At 54.2% G+C, this 15,474-nt stretch overlaps 1 protein-coding gene across 5 annotated transcripts; it reads left to right on the forward strand.

Moving 5' to 3' along the window:
- The first annotated feature begins 901 nt into the window (after window positions 1-901).
- On the forward strand, window positions 902-12,743 carry LOC119877151 (major facilitator superfamily domain containing 2B). 5 transcript variants are annotated; one of them, XM_038560895.1, is made up of 14 exons: window positions 902-998; window positions 4,038-4,163; window positions 5,276-5,400; window positions 5,748-5,871; window positions 5,969-6,047; window positions 6,139-6,278; window positions 8,523-8,613; window positions 8,726-8,847; window positions 9,260-9,343; window positions 9,849-9,929; window positions 10,153-10,262; window positions 10,549-10,692; window positions 11,097-11,273; window positions 11,923-12,743. In XM_038560895.1, exons 1-14 carry the CDS (start codon window positions 930-932, stop codon window positions 11,945-11,947), a joined length of 1,497 nt encoding a protein of 498 aa, XP_038416823.1. In that variant the 5' UTR covers window positions 902-929; the 3' UTR covers window positions 11,948-12,743. The 5 variants fall into 5 exon arrangements, 4 of the variants coding, with proteins under 4 accessions (XP_038416823.1, XP_038416821.1, XP_038416824.1 ...); XR_005372212.1 differs by lacking the exon at window positions 902-998 and having other exon boundaries at window positions 2,797-4,163; window positions 11,923-12,199; window positions 12,303-12,743; XM_038560893.1 differs by lacking the exon at window positions 902-998 and having other exon boundaries at window positions 2,797-4,163.
- Window positions 12,744-15,474: the final 2,731 nt, after the last annotated feature.

A 15,474-nucleotide genomic window follows, 5' to 3' on the forward strand; every position in this document is an offset into this window, starting at 1 on the left:
CAGGATCATGACCTGAGCTGAAGGCAGGCGCCCAACCGCTGAGCCACTCAGGCGTCCCAGCATAAGCATCTTTTCTTGTGCTTATTGTTTGTCTATCTTTGGAGAAATACCTGGAAATCTTTGCCCATTTTCAGATTGGATTGCCTTTTATCGTTGAGTTCTAAGAGTTCTTTATATATTCCAGTATCAGTCTTTATGATTCCCAGATATTTCTCCCATCCGGTGGGTTATCTTTTCACTTGGATGGTTTGCAGCACAAAGCTTTTGATTTAGGTAGTCCAACCTGTGGGTGTCCCAAGAAGCGTTGTCTATCCCAAGGTTATGAAGATTTGCTCCTGTTTTCTTCGAGGTGTCTTATAGTTTTATTTAGTTAGTTTTAGCATCCACACTTGGGTCTGCGGTGCATTTCCGGTTGCTTTTTGTTTTGTTTTGTTTTGTTTTGTTTTTTCTTTTTTTCCGGTTGCTTTTTGTGTGCGAAGTGACCCCTTCGCTTTGGAGGACTTAGCGGAGAAGGCGGATCAACCCTGCCCCGCCCCCTTCGCCGCCCCACCTGGTTGCGTGGCCACACCTGTCTCGTCTGCGTGAGGCGGTTTCAGGCTTCTTGTATCACATTTAGGTTGTAAACCTATTGAGCCATAATCCTAGTCTAAAAAAGCCAAGTCTATTGCTTCGTCTTTCCAATTAATGGATCTGGCGACTCGCACCCGCGGGAACCCAGCAGGGTGTGCGGCGCTCGCCCCAGGCACCTGCCCCGCGGGCGCCCCCTCCCGCCCCCGCGAGGCCGCGGCCCGCCCCTCGGCCCCCGCACCCCGCACCCCCCCCCCGCCCCGGCCCGGGGCCGCCCTCCCCGCGGAGCCGGGCGTCCGCCGGGCTGAGATAACGCGCGGGGCCGGGGCCGGGGCCGGGGGCGGGCGGAGCTGCCGTGCGCCATGGCCGTGTCCGCTGGGGCGCCCGGGGCCCCGGCCGTCGAGGAGGCGCGCCCGTCGGAGCGCAGCTCGGTGAGCGCGGGCGGGGCGCGGGGGGCGGCGGGGCCGGACGGTGGTGGCGAGGGGAGGAAGCGGAGCCCGCACCAGCGGAGACCCGGCTGCGTCGATCCGCCCAGCCGGCCGGGCCGGGCTCTGGCCCCCGATGCCACCCCGGGCTCCCCGGGCTCCCTGCGCCGGGGCGTGGGGGCAGGGGGAGCTGCCGCCCCTCCCAGGCCCCCGCCTCGCGGGGGAGGCTCAGGCCGGCCCCAGACGCGCCTTCCTGCGTGGGGAGGGGAGGGCGGGCGCGAAGCGGGGCTGCCCTCGGGCCCTGGCCCCTGCGGGGGGCGGGGGGCGCACGGGGGCTCGGCCCCTCGGAGCCGCCCCGGGCCCCTCTGCCAACCCCAGCGCTTCCCATCACTCCTCAGAGCAAAGGGTCGTGGCTCCCGGACACTGTCCTTTTCCAGGGAAATTTAGAAATTCGGGGTGCGCGCGCGCGTGTGTGTGTGGGTGGGGGGGGTTGACGGCAAGAGAGGAACTGCCATTGCCAAAGAAGTAGCAGCACTTAATTCTCATACCGACCCCCGCCGTGTAGTTTTTACCCCCTTTTCCGTGAGGAAATGCAGCTCAGTCCCGTTGAAGGGCCCGCCCTGTGTCACCTGCCCAGAAGCGGCAGACGGAATTTGAATCCAAGTTGGTCCAACGCTAACGCTTGTGCTCTGTTAACTGTGAAAGGCTATGACTTAAGTAGGTGAAACTGTCACCCGCAAGGCTCCAAGATTAGTTTCAGCTGGGATTTCTCCAGCCCTCAAGTGACTTCTGCGGGCCAGAAGCTTGCTGGAGCGGTTCGGGGGAAAGGAGGCCCGTCGGGTGGGGGTGGGGCTATCATGTTCTCTTCTGCCCCTTATAACAGTTTCTGGAAATTAGAATAATGTTCACACAAATGCCAGAAAACGAGGTGACATCCTGCCTCGTGTGTGGTTTTCTTCTGCGGGTAGGAAGAGTGTGCAGAGGAGGTGATAAATCCTTATCTGGCAAGCACTTCCCTTCAGAAGGGGTGTCCTGCAAGATACACTAAAATGAGTGAAGTCCTAGTCCTCCTCACATCCCCTCTCCCCCACCGCCCATCCCCAAGCAAAGGATCAAAAGGAAAGGTTCCCAGCATCTTTTGAATAGCCTTTTACCCAGTGTCTTCATGGCATTTATTTCTTCAACGAATATATACTGAGCATCTACTATAGGCCAGACAGCCAGACATGGTTGTAGGTACTGGGGACATAGTGGTGAATAAAAGTTATAGTGCATATTAAACTCTCAGTTTATGTTCTTGTGGGGAGAGGCAAGAAATAAATGAGAACACATCAGGTACTTGTACTTGAGAGAGACACTTGGGTAGTCAGGGAAGGCCTCTGTGAGATGACATTCAGGTGTAGACTAAAATGGCAAGGAGTCAGCTCGGCAAAGACTCAGAGAAAGAGCCTTCTAGACTGGAGGAACAGGCAGCAAGGGGCATGGTCATTTTGAGGAATAATAGCAAGGAAGCTTACCAAGATTGAAGAGAGCTATCTGACTCTGTCCCTGGGAAACAGGGTGGGGGCTGATTGGGTGGGCTCCTGTAGGCCATATGGGAGGGGCTTGGACTTGGAATTTATTCAAAACTGCAATGGCAAGCTGTTGGAGAGTTTTTAGGTTTTATTTTTTATTTTAGATTTTATTTATTTATTCAGGAGAGACACAGGCAGAGGGAGAAGGAGGCTCCATGCAGGGAGCTCGACGTGGGACTCGATCCCAGGGTCTCCAGGATCAGGCCCTGGGCTGAAGGCGGCGCTAAACCGCTGAGCCACCCAGGGATCCTGCTGTTGGAGAGGTTTTTTTTGTTTGTTTTGTTTTGTTTTGTTTTGTTTTGTTTTGTTTTGTTTTGTTTTGTTTTGTTTGAGAGTTTTAAGCAGAGATAAGACATGATCAAACTTATGTTATGAGAAGATCACTTTGGCTGCTCGATAGAGAGTGGACAGCCCAGCCGGCCGGGCCGGGCTCTGGCCCCCGATGAGAACAGAGAGCAGAAGCAGGGAAGCCACTTAGGAGGCCACTGATAGATTTGGTGGGGCAATTGGGAAAGAGAAACCAAGGACACCTAGGTCTGTGGCCTGAGCTGAGTGGACAGGCATTGGACTTTGGGGCCGTTTAATGCAATGGGGACAATAGGGTTAGGGAGCTGATTTAGACAATGGATGGAAGTCAGGAGCTGTGTTTTGACCATGCTAAGCTGAAATGCCTGGTAGGCAACCATGTGGGTCTGTGAGTAGGCAGTCGAATATTCCAGTCTGGAGTTCACGGGTTAGCTTAGGGCTTGGGAGATCTATGTGTATCTCCACACACACGCGTGCACGCGCGCACACGCACACACATTTGGAGTTGTAAGCATTACTTTATTTCAGTGGTGGGCTGAGCGTTGTTTGCCCCAAGAGCAAACATAAGTTTGATCATGCAAAATAAAGCAACTGGTTTGTAGTGTTTGCTGATTCCTGTGGTATAAATTCCCCACAGCTGATTTCAGGGCTGCCGGTGTTGCACGACAGGCAGAAGTCCTGAACATTTAACAATCAGCTCTTGGGGCAAACAACGCTTAGCTTCATTTGCTCATCCAAACAACTGTTGAGGGTGGCAGGAGCATTCCGTTTGACATGGGAGGCTTAGAGAGACACAGTGATTTATTCGAGGTCACAGAGGGAATTGGTGGCAAAGTTGGAGCCTCCTGACCGCACCCCCCCACCACCCAGTTAGCTCTGGCTTGCTGACTTAGAAAATAAAATAGCCTGCAGGAGGAAGCACCAAGGGAAAATAGGGAGAACTGGCCCTGTGGGACCTTTGAGAGTTCATGGTTTAGGATTTTTTTTTCTTCCTCTTTGTCTCACTTCCTTTTAAGATGATTTATGGCAAATTAGGATCAAGAAGTTGCTGGAAAGGCCCTCCAGACGTAGGGACCTCAGGATGCTTGTAGAGGCTCAGGAGGGTGCAGGGAACTGTTGTGTGTCTGTGCAGGTGGGGGGCTTAGCTCCTGTGTCTCCCCCCCAGGACAGCAGAGCTGGCCAGCTCTCATTCTGTACCAAGGTGTGCTATGGCATCGGTGGGATGCCCAACCAGGTGGCCTCCAGCGCCACGGCCTTTTACCTTCAACTCTTCCTGCTTGATGTGGCACAGGTGAGTGTGGGAAGCAGCCCAGCACCCCCTACTCCCATCTTCCTTGGTACCTGGTTCTTCCAGCAACTTCCTTTACTCCACCCAGTAGATGGCACATCTGTCCCAAAACTGGCGAGAGGCCAAAAGCCTTTGAGGTCAAACCCCTTAAGGATGTTTATTGCAGGTTGTTTGTGGTGGGAAATGGGAAAACAACATGAAGGCCCAACAATAGAAAAGTAGTTGGATAATAAGTTGTGTAATATCCACATAATGGGCTATTTATTACATAGTCACTCAAAAGAATGAGCTAGACAACTACCAGTTGACTTGGAGGGATTTCTGTGATGGGTTGTCAAGTGAAAAAAGTTGCTTTTAGAGAAGAGTATACAAATTGACCCCAATTTACTGAAACAAAAGACATGCCCCAGAGATGCAGGTACATGGGCAGGTGTAAATATGCGACTATACATGATTAAAAAACAAGCATGGAGAAAGTAAGTTACAGAAGGATAAACACAGGCTGTTGATGTTGGCAATGGAAGGCAACGGCGGAGGACAGAGAGTAAGCAGAAGAAAGATTGCTAATACAGTACCCATGATTTTTTTGAATGACACTGATATGATCTCCTTTATGTAGAATGATAAATTACTAATGCACATAAATAAATGCCTGAAAGGGTGATCACCAAAATGCTTTGGCAGTTGTCTCAGGATGGGGGCGGGGGGGATTTCAGGTGAGCTTTGCTCAGTATTTTTCTGTACTGTTTGAATGTTTTTATAATGGGTGTGTCATTTATGTAATCAGAAAAATTAATAAAACATTGTCCTTGTGAAACAAAAAATCTACCTCTGTCACCCTTCTTACACAGATGAGGGTCCCCAAACCTTCTCCAAAAGTGACTGGGCATGAGGGGTAATGGGAATGTGCCAGTGTGGCCGTCAGCCCCTCTCACTAGCGCAGGCCTGCCTCAGAGCCTTCTGGATTTGTCTCCCGGGAAGAAGACCCAACAGACCCTTTACATTGTGGTTCTCCCCCTGCCGGGTCCCCAGTGCTTTCTCCTGGTGGGTGGGCAGGCCCAGACACCCTCTCTGCCTCTGCCCGGCCTCAGCTATCCCCCACCTGTGCCTTTCAGATCCCTGCTGCCCAGGTGTCACTTGTCCTGTTTGGAGGGAAGGTGTCTGGGGCAGCCGCCGACCCCGTGGCTGGGTTCTTCATCAACCGAAGCAGTAGGACAGGGTCTGGACGACTCATGCCCTGGTGAGCAGCCCTGTAGTCCTTAGGGTCCTGCCTTCCAGCCCTGGCCTGAGGCCACCCCGTGTTTGTCACAGCCCTGCTTCTTAGCGAAAAGCCCCGTGGATGGTTAGAGGATAAGGTGGTACTAGGCGACGCAGAGGGACTCGGTCAGGTGAGCCTTGCGGGAGTTCAGAGACCTCGTTGGGGACTCTCCATCCGTCACCAGGTCACCAGGTGCCACAGGGCTGGAAAAAGACTCCAAGGCTCCGGGCCCGATCCAGGATGGGCTGGAGGCCTTGGACGGCCCGCGGAGGGGATGGGGCTTGCGGGTGCCCCCGCCCTCCGGCTCGGCCTCAGCTGTGCTTCCACAGGGTGCTGGGCTGCACGCCCTTCATCGCCGTGGCCTACTTCCTCCTGTGGTTCCTGCCCCCCTTCAGCAGCCTGCGGGGCCTCTGGTACACGGCCTTCTACTGCGTGTTCCAGGCCCTGGCCACGGTGAGGGGGCGCGGGGGGGGGGCGGGGCGGGGGGCGGGGGCGGGGCTGCGGGGCGGGGGCGGGGCCCGGGCGGGCGCAGCTGAGCCGCCCCGCGCAGTCCCTGCAGGTGCCGTACGCGGCGCTCACCATGCGGCTGACCCCCTGCCCGAGGGAGCGGGACTCGGCCACCGCGTACCGTGAGTGCGAGAGCGGGCTGGGGGCGGGCGGGAGGCCGCGGCCCCCACCCCCGGGCCACCCGGCGCGCGTCACCCGGCCGCTCGGTCCCAGGGATGACCATGGAGATGGCGGGGACGCTGCTGGGGGCGGCCGTCCACGGCCTGCTGGTGTCCGGCGCCCACCGGCCGCACCCGTGCGAGGACGCGGCGCCCCCCGGGCCGCAGACCCGAGTCCGAGACTCCGCGGACGCGGTGAGTGTCCCCGCCAGCCCCGCCCCGCCCCGCGCCCTCTCCCCGGGAAGCGGGATCCCCCTCCCCCGCCCCCCTCCCCGCGGCGCCCCCTCCTCCCCCTCCCCCTCCCCCGCCCCCCTCCCCGCGGCGCCCCTCCCGGGATGCGCGGCCCCGCCCCAGCCTCACCCCGGGCGCAGGAGAAGGGAAACCTGGAAGCAGCCCCTCCTCTCCCCGCATCCGGATCTCTCTTAGGCAACTAAGGGCCGCGCCTCTATTTTATCCCCCCAGTTCCCCTGCTTTTCCCGTCACCAAATGGTATCATTACTCCCCATTCACCCCTCCCTCTCCGGCCATTACCCCCGCCCCCGCCACCTGTCCACCTGTTCGCCCGGGTCCCCTGGGCCGACCTTGCATCCGCACTGGCCCACCCTGGCCCGTGGCACCACCACCTCCCTGCTCACCCCAGCCCTGCCTCGGCCCCGCGCACATACTCCAGCCCCCACCCCCCACCCCCGCCCCTCGCACGCCCAGGGGGACATGCGGGGGAGTCCTAACGCGGTGGCCCTCACCTGCCCCAACCGCCGGGGCTGCTGCTCCTCAGCTTCGGTCGGGGCCCCTCCTCACTGTTCTCCGCATCGCTCTTCTTTGCTCATTTAATAAGTATTTCAGATTTACAGAAAAATTACACAGCTGTGGGCGTCAAGGTGTGGTCCCTGGGCCCCAGCATCAGCATCACCTGGCAACTTGTTAGAAAGGCAGACTTTTGGGCTCCGCCCGGAACTACTGATTTACAGATTTGAGGAGGGGGCCAGCAGTCTGTATCTGGACAAGCCGTCCAGGGGATTCTGACTCCCACCAGTGTTTGAGAATCAATGGCGTGAGAATAAGACCGCCTCGTGGCCCAGCACCCACTTCAGAAAACAGTACAATCAGGTCCTGCGTATCCATCCCCGGACCCATCTGCAGGGCCAGCTCCAAAACTTGCTTATGGACAATGCAAAATGAAAAGACAGGGCTCTAGAGAGAGCAGGGGTGTCAGTCTGTCCTGCCCACTGCCCTAACCAAGGGAGATGCACGAGGGCCCCTGCCCAGTTGCTCTCAGACCCATCAGGGCTGCCTGCCTAAGGCCAAAAGGCTGTGGCCTCTGCCCACATGTCCTCCTTGGCCTCCACTCATGCCTCCACAGCCCCCCCCCCCCAGGGCTACTGGGTCACTCTCTGGGTCGGGGGTGATGGTGGCTTTGGGGTGACCTGGCCTAGAGTGTAAAGGAATGGGAAGCAGGTGGCTGAGAACTCAACCTGCAGAAGGTGGAGCCTCCTGTGAGCCAAGGCACAAAGCTCCAGGCAGCTCCGGCTGTGTGGTCCCGTCGACCTCACTCACAAAACACAGGTTCATAGATAAAATGATCAAGCGTTTCAAGACAGAGCAGAGTGTTAGCGCCTACCACAGCTCCCTCCTGGACGCGGGGTCCTGTGCAAGTGCGCTGAGCCCACCCACGTGAGGCCCTGTGCACCTCCTTCTTTCTTCCCCTCCCCAGAGGCAACCTCAGCCTGAGCAGGTGACTGTCATTCCCATGCATGTCTTTACATGGACTTTATTATTCACATATCTTTCCCTGGATGACAGGTGGCACCATTTCTGTTTTTGCCATTTCTCTGGGTCGTCGTGCCTCACACTGTGCTGTGACTGTCTGCTCAGGAGTCTGTCTTCCACACTCCAAGCCCCTTACTGGGGAGAGACAGGAGTCACTTATTCATCACTGTAACCTCAGGATCTAGCATGTGGAATCCCGCCAATGAAAGTTTGCCTAAATAAATGAGAGAGAAGGGGACGCCTGGGTGGCTCAGGGGTTGAGCGTCTGCCTACGGCTCAGGACGTGATCCCAGGGTCCAGGATTGAGTCCCGCATCGGGCTTCCTGCATGGAGCTTGCTTCTGCCTCTGCCTGTGTCTCTGCCTCTCTGTGTCTCTCATGGATAAATAAACAAAGTCTTAAAAAAAAAAAATGAGAGAGAGGAAGGGCTCAGACCCCTGTTGGCATGGATGCCCTCCTATTCATGCAGGAGGCACAGGGCAGCAGATGGACCATGCTGGGCTCTGAGATCTCTGTCTCCTGCTCTGGGGATTGGGAGGAGAGGCACCCACCCAGCATCCTTGGGCTTGGGCTGGGGGTTCCTCTGCCCCATTGGGAAGTGCTCCTGCCCTGGGTGTCCCCACTTCCATGGATGGAGACATCACATCTAGCCCAGATCTGTCCTGTCCCACAGACTCGTCTCTACTCCATTGCAGCCGCCGTGGTTGCTATGATGTACCCTGTGTGCAGTGGTTTGCTCTGCCTCGGGGTGAAGGAGCGACCAGGTAAGGGGGTGCAGTCAGAGCATGGGAAGCAGGAGCTGGGACAGGATTCCTCTTGGGCTTGGGTTTGGTTTTGAACTCTGCCGAGCCGGAGTGTCACCTTCCCATGTCTCAGACTCCTCTGCCCCAGCCTCGGGCCAAGGCCTGAGCTTCCTGGCTGGTCTGGGCCTCACTGTCCGGCACCCGCCCTACCTGAAGCTGGTGATCTCCTTCCTGTTCATCTCAGCAGCCATTCAGGTACCTCTGGCCACCTCGACCCCGTATAGATACAGATCGAGCCTGTCACCAAGCAGAGTTAGGCTTACCTCGGGGGAAGTGGTGGCTGGCATGGGTTCCAGAGAGTCTATTGCAGGGAGGAGTGAGGCCTAGACCGAACTTGTGGGACTGGGGAGGGTCAGGGCCTAGACCCTAGGAAGCTGAGAGAATCTGGGTAGTAGGGCCCACTTCTAGGCAAGGGGAGGACAGGCTGGGAGTGGTATTTACAGCTGTTTCTGGGCTAAGTGTCCTTTGTTGGGGGGCCGTGGCCTGATGATAGCAGCAACTGGCGTTTGAGGTCCCAAAGAGGCCAGACTTGAGACCTAGGCCTTGCTCTTGACTCCTGAGTTCCTGTCATCCCCTATCCACACCCACCTCATCTTGGCCTCCTCAGGTGGAGCAGAGCTACCTGGTCTTGTTCTGTACACATGCCTCTAGGCTGCATGATCACGTCCAGGGCGTGGTGCTAACCATCCTGGTGAGTGGTCCTGGGGTGGCAGGGACAAAGTCACTCAGGGACCTGAGTTGGAGACCTGTGTGGTTCTGTTTTTTTTAAGATTTTATTTATTTATTCACGAGAGACAGAGAGAGAGAGGCAGAGACACAGGCAGAGGGAGAAGCAGGCTCCACGCAGGGAGACTGACATGGGACTCTATCCCGGGACCCCAGGATCACGCCCTGGGCTGAAGGCAGGTGCCCAACCACTGAGCCACCCAGGCGTCCCCAAGACCTGTGTGGTTCTTGACAAGACGTGTAGCCAGAATTCCAGTCAACATTCTAGACTCTTCTGTGATTGTAGTCACCTGCACTCCAGCAGAAGGTGGGATTGAGGCCAGGGTCATAAAGTTTACAGCCACTGGTTCCAACCAGGGGGCAAAGTCCAGGTCGAGCATCTTGCCTAAATAAGCCAGGGCTTCTAGAACCTGGGTGGGTAAAGGCCTTGGCAGCATGGCCTGGGCTGGGATCACTCTGTCCGTTCACAGGTCTCGGCTGTGCTGAGCACCCCGCTGTGGGAGTGGGTTCTACAGCGATTTGGGAAAAAGACGTCGGCCTTCGGGATCTGTGTGAGTGAGGCAGGAAGCAAGGCATGGGGTGGCTGCAGGGAAGGTGGTAGGGTCAGGGAGGTGACCCTCCCTGCGGGCCGGCAGGGCTGGTATGTATTTGCTTGTGTCTTCAGTCCCCAGCAAAGGCCCAGGCTCGGGGGTTATTAGTAAAGACCGGTGAGTGTGGGAATGAAGGAGCAAATCAGGCAGGAGGAGGGATCAGCTAGTGTATCTGTCTCCCCAGGTGATGGTGCCTTTTGCAATCCTGTTGGCTGCTGTACCCACAGCACCAGTGGCATATGTGGTGGCCTTTGTATCTGGCCTGAGCATTGCTGTGTCCTTGCTGCTACCCTGGTAGGCTGGGTGAGGGCAAGGGGGCCTGGGAGCTTCACGTCCTCATGTTGGCCCAGGCCCCTGTGCCCAGCCTGTGCTGGGGTGGGGCTCTCCCAGCTGCAGGGGACGGAGACCACCAGCAGCTGTGTTGGGGGGGAGGGGCGCTGAAATGCCTGGCTGAGGGCCGGCCCTGGCCCTGGGTGGCAGGAACCCAAGGATGACTCGGACTCGGTCTGTCCCCAGAGAACTCTGAGGCTGGTAGCTGTCAAGGGGGAAAAGGGGATAATTCTGCAGCCCTTTCCCCCAGGTCCATGCTTCCAGATGTGGTGGATGACTTCCAGCTGCAGCACCAGCACAGCCCAGGCCTGGAGACCATCTTCTACTCCTCCTATGTCTTCTTCACCAAGCTTTCCGGCGCAGGTGCCCTGGGTATCTCCACGCTGAGCCTGGAGTGAGTCCCAGGGTCAGGCCGCTCCCGAGGCACAAAAGACTAACAGGGTGGGAAGAAGAGGGCAGAGTTCTCCACCCTGGTGGGCCAGGGGCCCCATGTGGCTCAAGGACCCAGCTGTGCTCTTTTAGAGACTATAGGGCAACATCTGCCCCAGGTTTCTCCGTGCACATGACTGAGACGTGGCCTTTCTTGGGGACTGTGTCCCTTCTGAAACCCCAGCTCCCCATGTTCTTTGTCCTGCCTGAGCTCTCTGGCCAGCCCATTCCCTCAACTCTCCCTCAGTTAAGCCTATCTGCCCGGGAATGAATCCAAGTTTCAGGGTAGTGTGGGGGTTGGGTGTTTGGGACCCTCCCTGCCAGGCTCACTGGCCTCTGAGCTGCATGCCCGGGATGCTGTTTCTCCAGGTTTGCAGGGTACGAGGCAGGAGCCTGCAAGCAGGCGGAACAGGTGGTGGTGACCCTCAAGGTCCTCATCGGTGCCGTACCCACCTGCATGATCCTCACTGGTCTGTGCATCCTCATGGCTGGCCCGGCCCCAAAGGTGCCCAGCCAGGACCCCTCGCGTCGGCTGAGCCTTCAAAGGTGGGCACCTCGTGCACGTGGGCACACACAGGGTACCCACACCCAGGGAAGCACAGACATGCAGCGGTGTGAGACTAATGGGTCAGCAGTTCTCTCTGAGCATTCGCACAGTCCAACACTCCCGCCTTTCAGACTCTTCCTGCAGCTTCAGTGATGCCATATGTTCCTGGATTTCTTCTTTTCTTAAGGGGACTGTGGGATCTTGAAGGCTGCGGCTGTCTTTTATTCATTCCTGTGTGCCAAGCCCAGCACAGAGGCCAAGGCCAAGCTGGTGCCACTTGCGTTACCACGTCTGGCCCCGCAGCTTTCACAACATGTGGCCACGTTTTTTGAGATTCACAAATACAAGCACATGTATATACAGAGGACGACATGGGATCAGCAGGAAGTAACATTGTCATGGGTCCCTCACTCTCAGTGTAGATGGCTGAGACTCTGAGATCACACAGCATAACTCAGAATGATGTGCAGATGGGGAACTGCTTGATGGACTTGGAGAAAGATAAGGGCTGTAGCTTTATTCAGGGGGCTGGGAAGGGGAGGAGTTGCTAGGGAGGCAGGGAGCTGCCACTGCCACTTCCATAAGGGTCTGTGGCTGGACAGCGTCCCCCCTCCACCCTCATCTGTCTGGTTTCTTTCCCTTTGACAGGAGGACCAGCTACAGCCTCGCTTGAGGTCTGACCTTGTGTGCGCTGGAACAGCAGAAGCCAGCATCTTCTGGCCTTGAAGTCCCTCTTCTTCTCAGTCCCTTAGCCCACCTACTTGGAAGGATACATGTGACCTGTCATTTCCCCTGGGATATGGAGTCTTCAGTGACATCCCCTGAAAGGGACTGGCCTGGGCTCCAGGATCCTCACCTGCCATTTCTTGCTTATTGACCACAGACCCTGTCAGATAGGCCTGTGCCCTGGACCACCCACCTCCAGGTAACCCTGACGGGGAAAGCATCCCAACAGCAACCATTCCTGGGAAAAGGAAGCCCCGACAATCTACTCACCTGACAGAGAGACCTTTCGTTCCTCCTGACAGACACTCCAGCGGACATCTGAGAGAGAGGCCGATGGACACCACATGAATGGGCAGAGGACAAATGGACATGCTGGGGATGACATTAAGAGAGACACAGATAGGGACAGAGACCAAGAGACCCCAGAGGGAGCAAATGGGGACAGCAGAGGGTGAGGAGCCAAGAAACGAGAAGGGTTTCTCAGTCTAAACGTTTGTTCATATAAGCTGGCAACACTGTTTCTGGAATCAGACACAGACTGATACCAAGCCACCAAAGATCAGTTATTATTTTTTTTAGATCAATTATTTTTATGAACAAAAGTTATCTTTGTGGAAATATTTTTCTGAAATTGTATCTTATAAAAGCACAAGGACCACCGTTTTCTAAAGGCTGTATCTTTGGGGAAGAAAGACCCATTGAAGTTTATTTTTTCAAAAAAATATTAAAGGGTTTATCTTCTATTGAGTCTGTAAAATATGACTAGCCAGCGCTCTAATCCTACCTCCTGGGAAACAACCACCTGAGGAGTGACGGGGCAGGGTGCCTGATGTCACCATACCTGGCTATGTCCCCTCAGCCATACATCCCTGACTCTGCATTTCTTCAGACCAGAGATGGCCACGTGGGAGGTGGGATCCTTCTTTCCTTTGGAAGCAATAAGCTGAGACTCTAGAGTAGCCCAGGGCAGCAGGCCACAGAGGCTTGTGTGGATTAGGGCCTGCAGAGGGGTTGGGGGACCCATGGGAGTTCTGATCCCCAGGATCTCCTAGAGAAGCCCAGATGCCCAAAGAGGTGACCAGGAGGTAGAGACTTGCCCCTGCATTTCTTTTCAGCCCCCTGCTCTGTCCCCACCATGGGGTCAGCTCTCCTGACCCCACCACCCAGGGACAGAGCATGAGTGTGTGTGGGGGTAATATCTGACCAAGGAAACTGGAAATGACTAGTAGCCATTTAAATGCTGAACACACATTTTCTGAACTCTATCCTCCCTTGGCTTATGTGATGCACCTGTCCCATTCTCCTCCACCATCTCTGGCCATTCATTTTCTGTAAAACTTTTACATTGCTTCTTCCTTTGATGCTCTGTAGTCATCTCAGGCTTCTTGGGGCCATGTGATCTCATCTCATGATCACCTTTACACCTATTTTTTTCTTTTTTCTTTTTGTTTTTTAATTTTTTTTAAGATTTTATTTATTTATTCATAGACACAGAGAGAGAGAGGCAGAGACACCGACAGAGGGAGAAGCAGGCTCTATGCAGGGAGCCCGATGTGGGACTCGATCCCGGGTCTCCAGGATCACACCTCAGGCTGCAGGCGGCTTAGACTCCCCCTGCCAAGTGCGGAGCTGGATGTGGGGCTCAATCCCACGACCATGAGATCATAACCTGAGCTGAAATCGAGAGTTGGATGCTCAACAGACTGAGCCGGCCAGGCACCCCCATACCTATTTCTAACCCTGAGCTCTGCTGAACTTCAGAAGCCCATCTGAATGTTTTTCCAGTAGCCTCTGGAATGCCTCTGAATGTTTTTAAAATAGCCTCTGTCTAAAGTGGAACTTACCGCCTCCCCACACTTGTTCCGTCTCCTGCAGTTCTGGTCAATGATGTCAGCACCTATTGGGTCACCATACCCAAACACTTGGTGTCTTCTTACTTTTCTCTCTTCCCAACTCACTGTACCGCTCTGTTCTCGTGCACATCAAGTGTGGACCAAACAACGGGAGGAAAGCGTTACAGCTTGTAGGTTATTATCACATGCTAGAAGTTATTTAGAATCAGAAAATTGTAGCTCCAGATACAGCTGGCTGTGGCTCCTAACACACATGGAGAACTGACAGCTGCCTGCAAGGTGTCTCACATGAAGGTGTGTCCATTTCTGTCTCCTAAGGGACTCCGCTCAGCTGGGTTCAGTTTTCTGTGTTCACCAAGTGTTTCTTAAGGACAACATTGGTGCAATAAACAAGGAAACTCATGTTGTGCTCTATTTGCTCCTTAATATAGTAACTGTGTTGGAGCACATTTGTGTTTTCAAAGCAAGCATTCTAATAGAACTGAGTGTATGTGTGTGTGAGTGTAAACAACAGAAATGCTAAATGATCTAAGTGTTCAAGGAATGCAATAAATATTTTAAAGTATGCCCTCAAAGAAAACACAAGGTGTTTTCCAAATGATATTACCGAGTGCCATCAAACTTTCATCAAGGATCATTTCATAGCTTATGAAAACTTTTCTAGGGAATAGAAAAAGGGCAATCCCTGCAACTTATTATATCAGGCTAGAATAAGTTTGATACCAAAACTAGACAAGGAAAGTGAAAAAGAAAGGAAATTTATAGACTAATCTTGAACACAGAATATGGAAGCAAGAATCTGAGACAAAATATTAGTAAATCAAAAAAAAAATATTAGTAAATCGAGTCTGGCAATGTCTAAAAAATAAACACATGAATGCACCGGGTTTATTCTAAGAATGCAAAATTTGTTTCACGTTAGAAAAATCTGTCAAGTGACACCACATTAACAGATTAAAGGACAAAAAAATTGTGTTCTCAATAGATAGAATCATTTGATAAAAAGGTAATACCCATTCATGATAAAAGTACTAAGTAAACCACGAGGAAAAGAAAATTTTAAACCTCAGGGCAGCCCCAGTGGCGCAGGGGTTTAGCGCCGCCTGCAGCCCGGGGGTGGTGATCCTGGAGACCCTGGATCAAGTCCCATATCAGGCTCTCTGTATGATGTCTGCTTCTCCCTCTGCCTGTGTCTCTGCCTCTCTCTCTCTGTCTCTATGAATAAATAAATAAAATCTTAAAAAAAAATTTTTAAACCTGGAAAACGATATCTACCAAAACCTATAGTAAACATCATTCTTTTTTTTTTAATATATTTATTTATTTACTTACAATAGACATAGAGAGAGGGAGAGAGGCAGAGACACAGGAGGAGGGAGAAGCAGGCTCCATGCCAGGAGCCCAGGAGCCCGATACGGGACTCGTTCCCGGGACTCCAGGATCGCGCCCTGGGCCAAAGGCAGGCGCCAAACCGCTGAGCCACCCAGGGATCCCCAGTAAACATCATTCTTAATGGTGAAATAATCCCTTTAAAATCAGGAATAAGAATACCCACTATCACTGCTTCTACTCAACACTTTGTAGCAGATGAATTAGAAAGGATGAAACAAAATTGTCATTA

Source organism: Canis lupus, chromosome 17, assembly GCF_011100685.1.
Source record: "Canis lupus familiaris isolate Mischka breed German Shepherd chromosome 17, alternate assembly UU_Cfam_GSD_1.0, whole genome shotgun sequence".
Taxonomy (NCBI): Eukaryota; Metazoa; Chordata; class Mammalia; order Carnivora; family Canidae; genus Canis; species Canis lupus.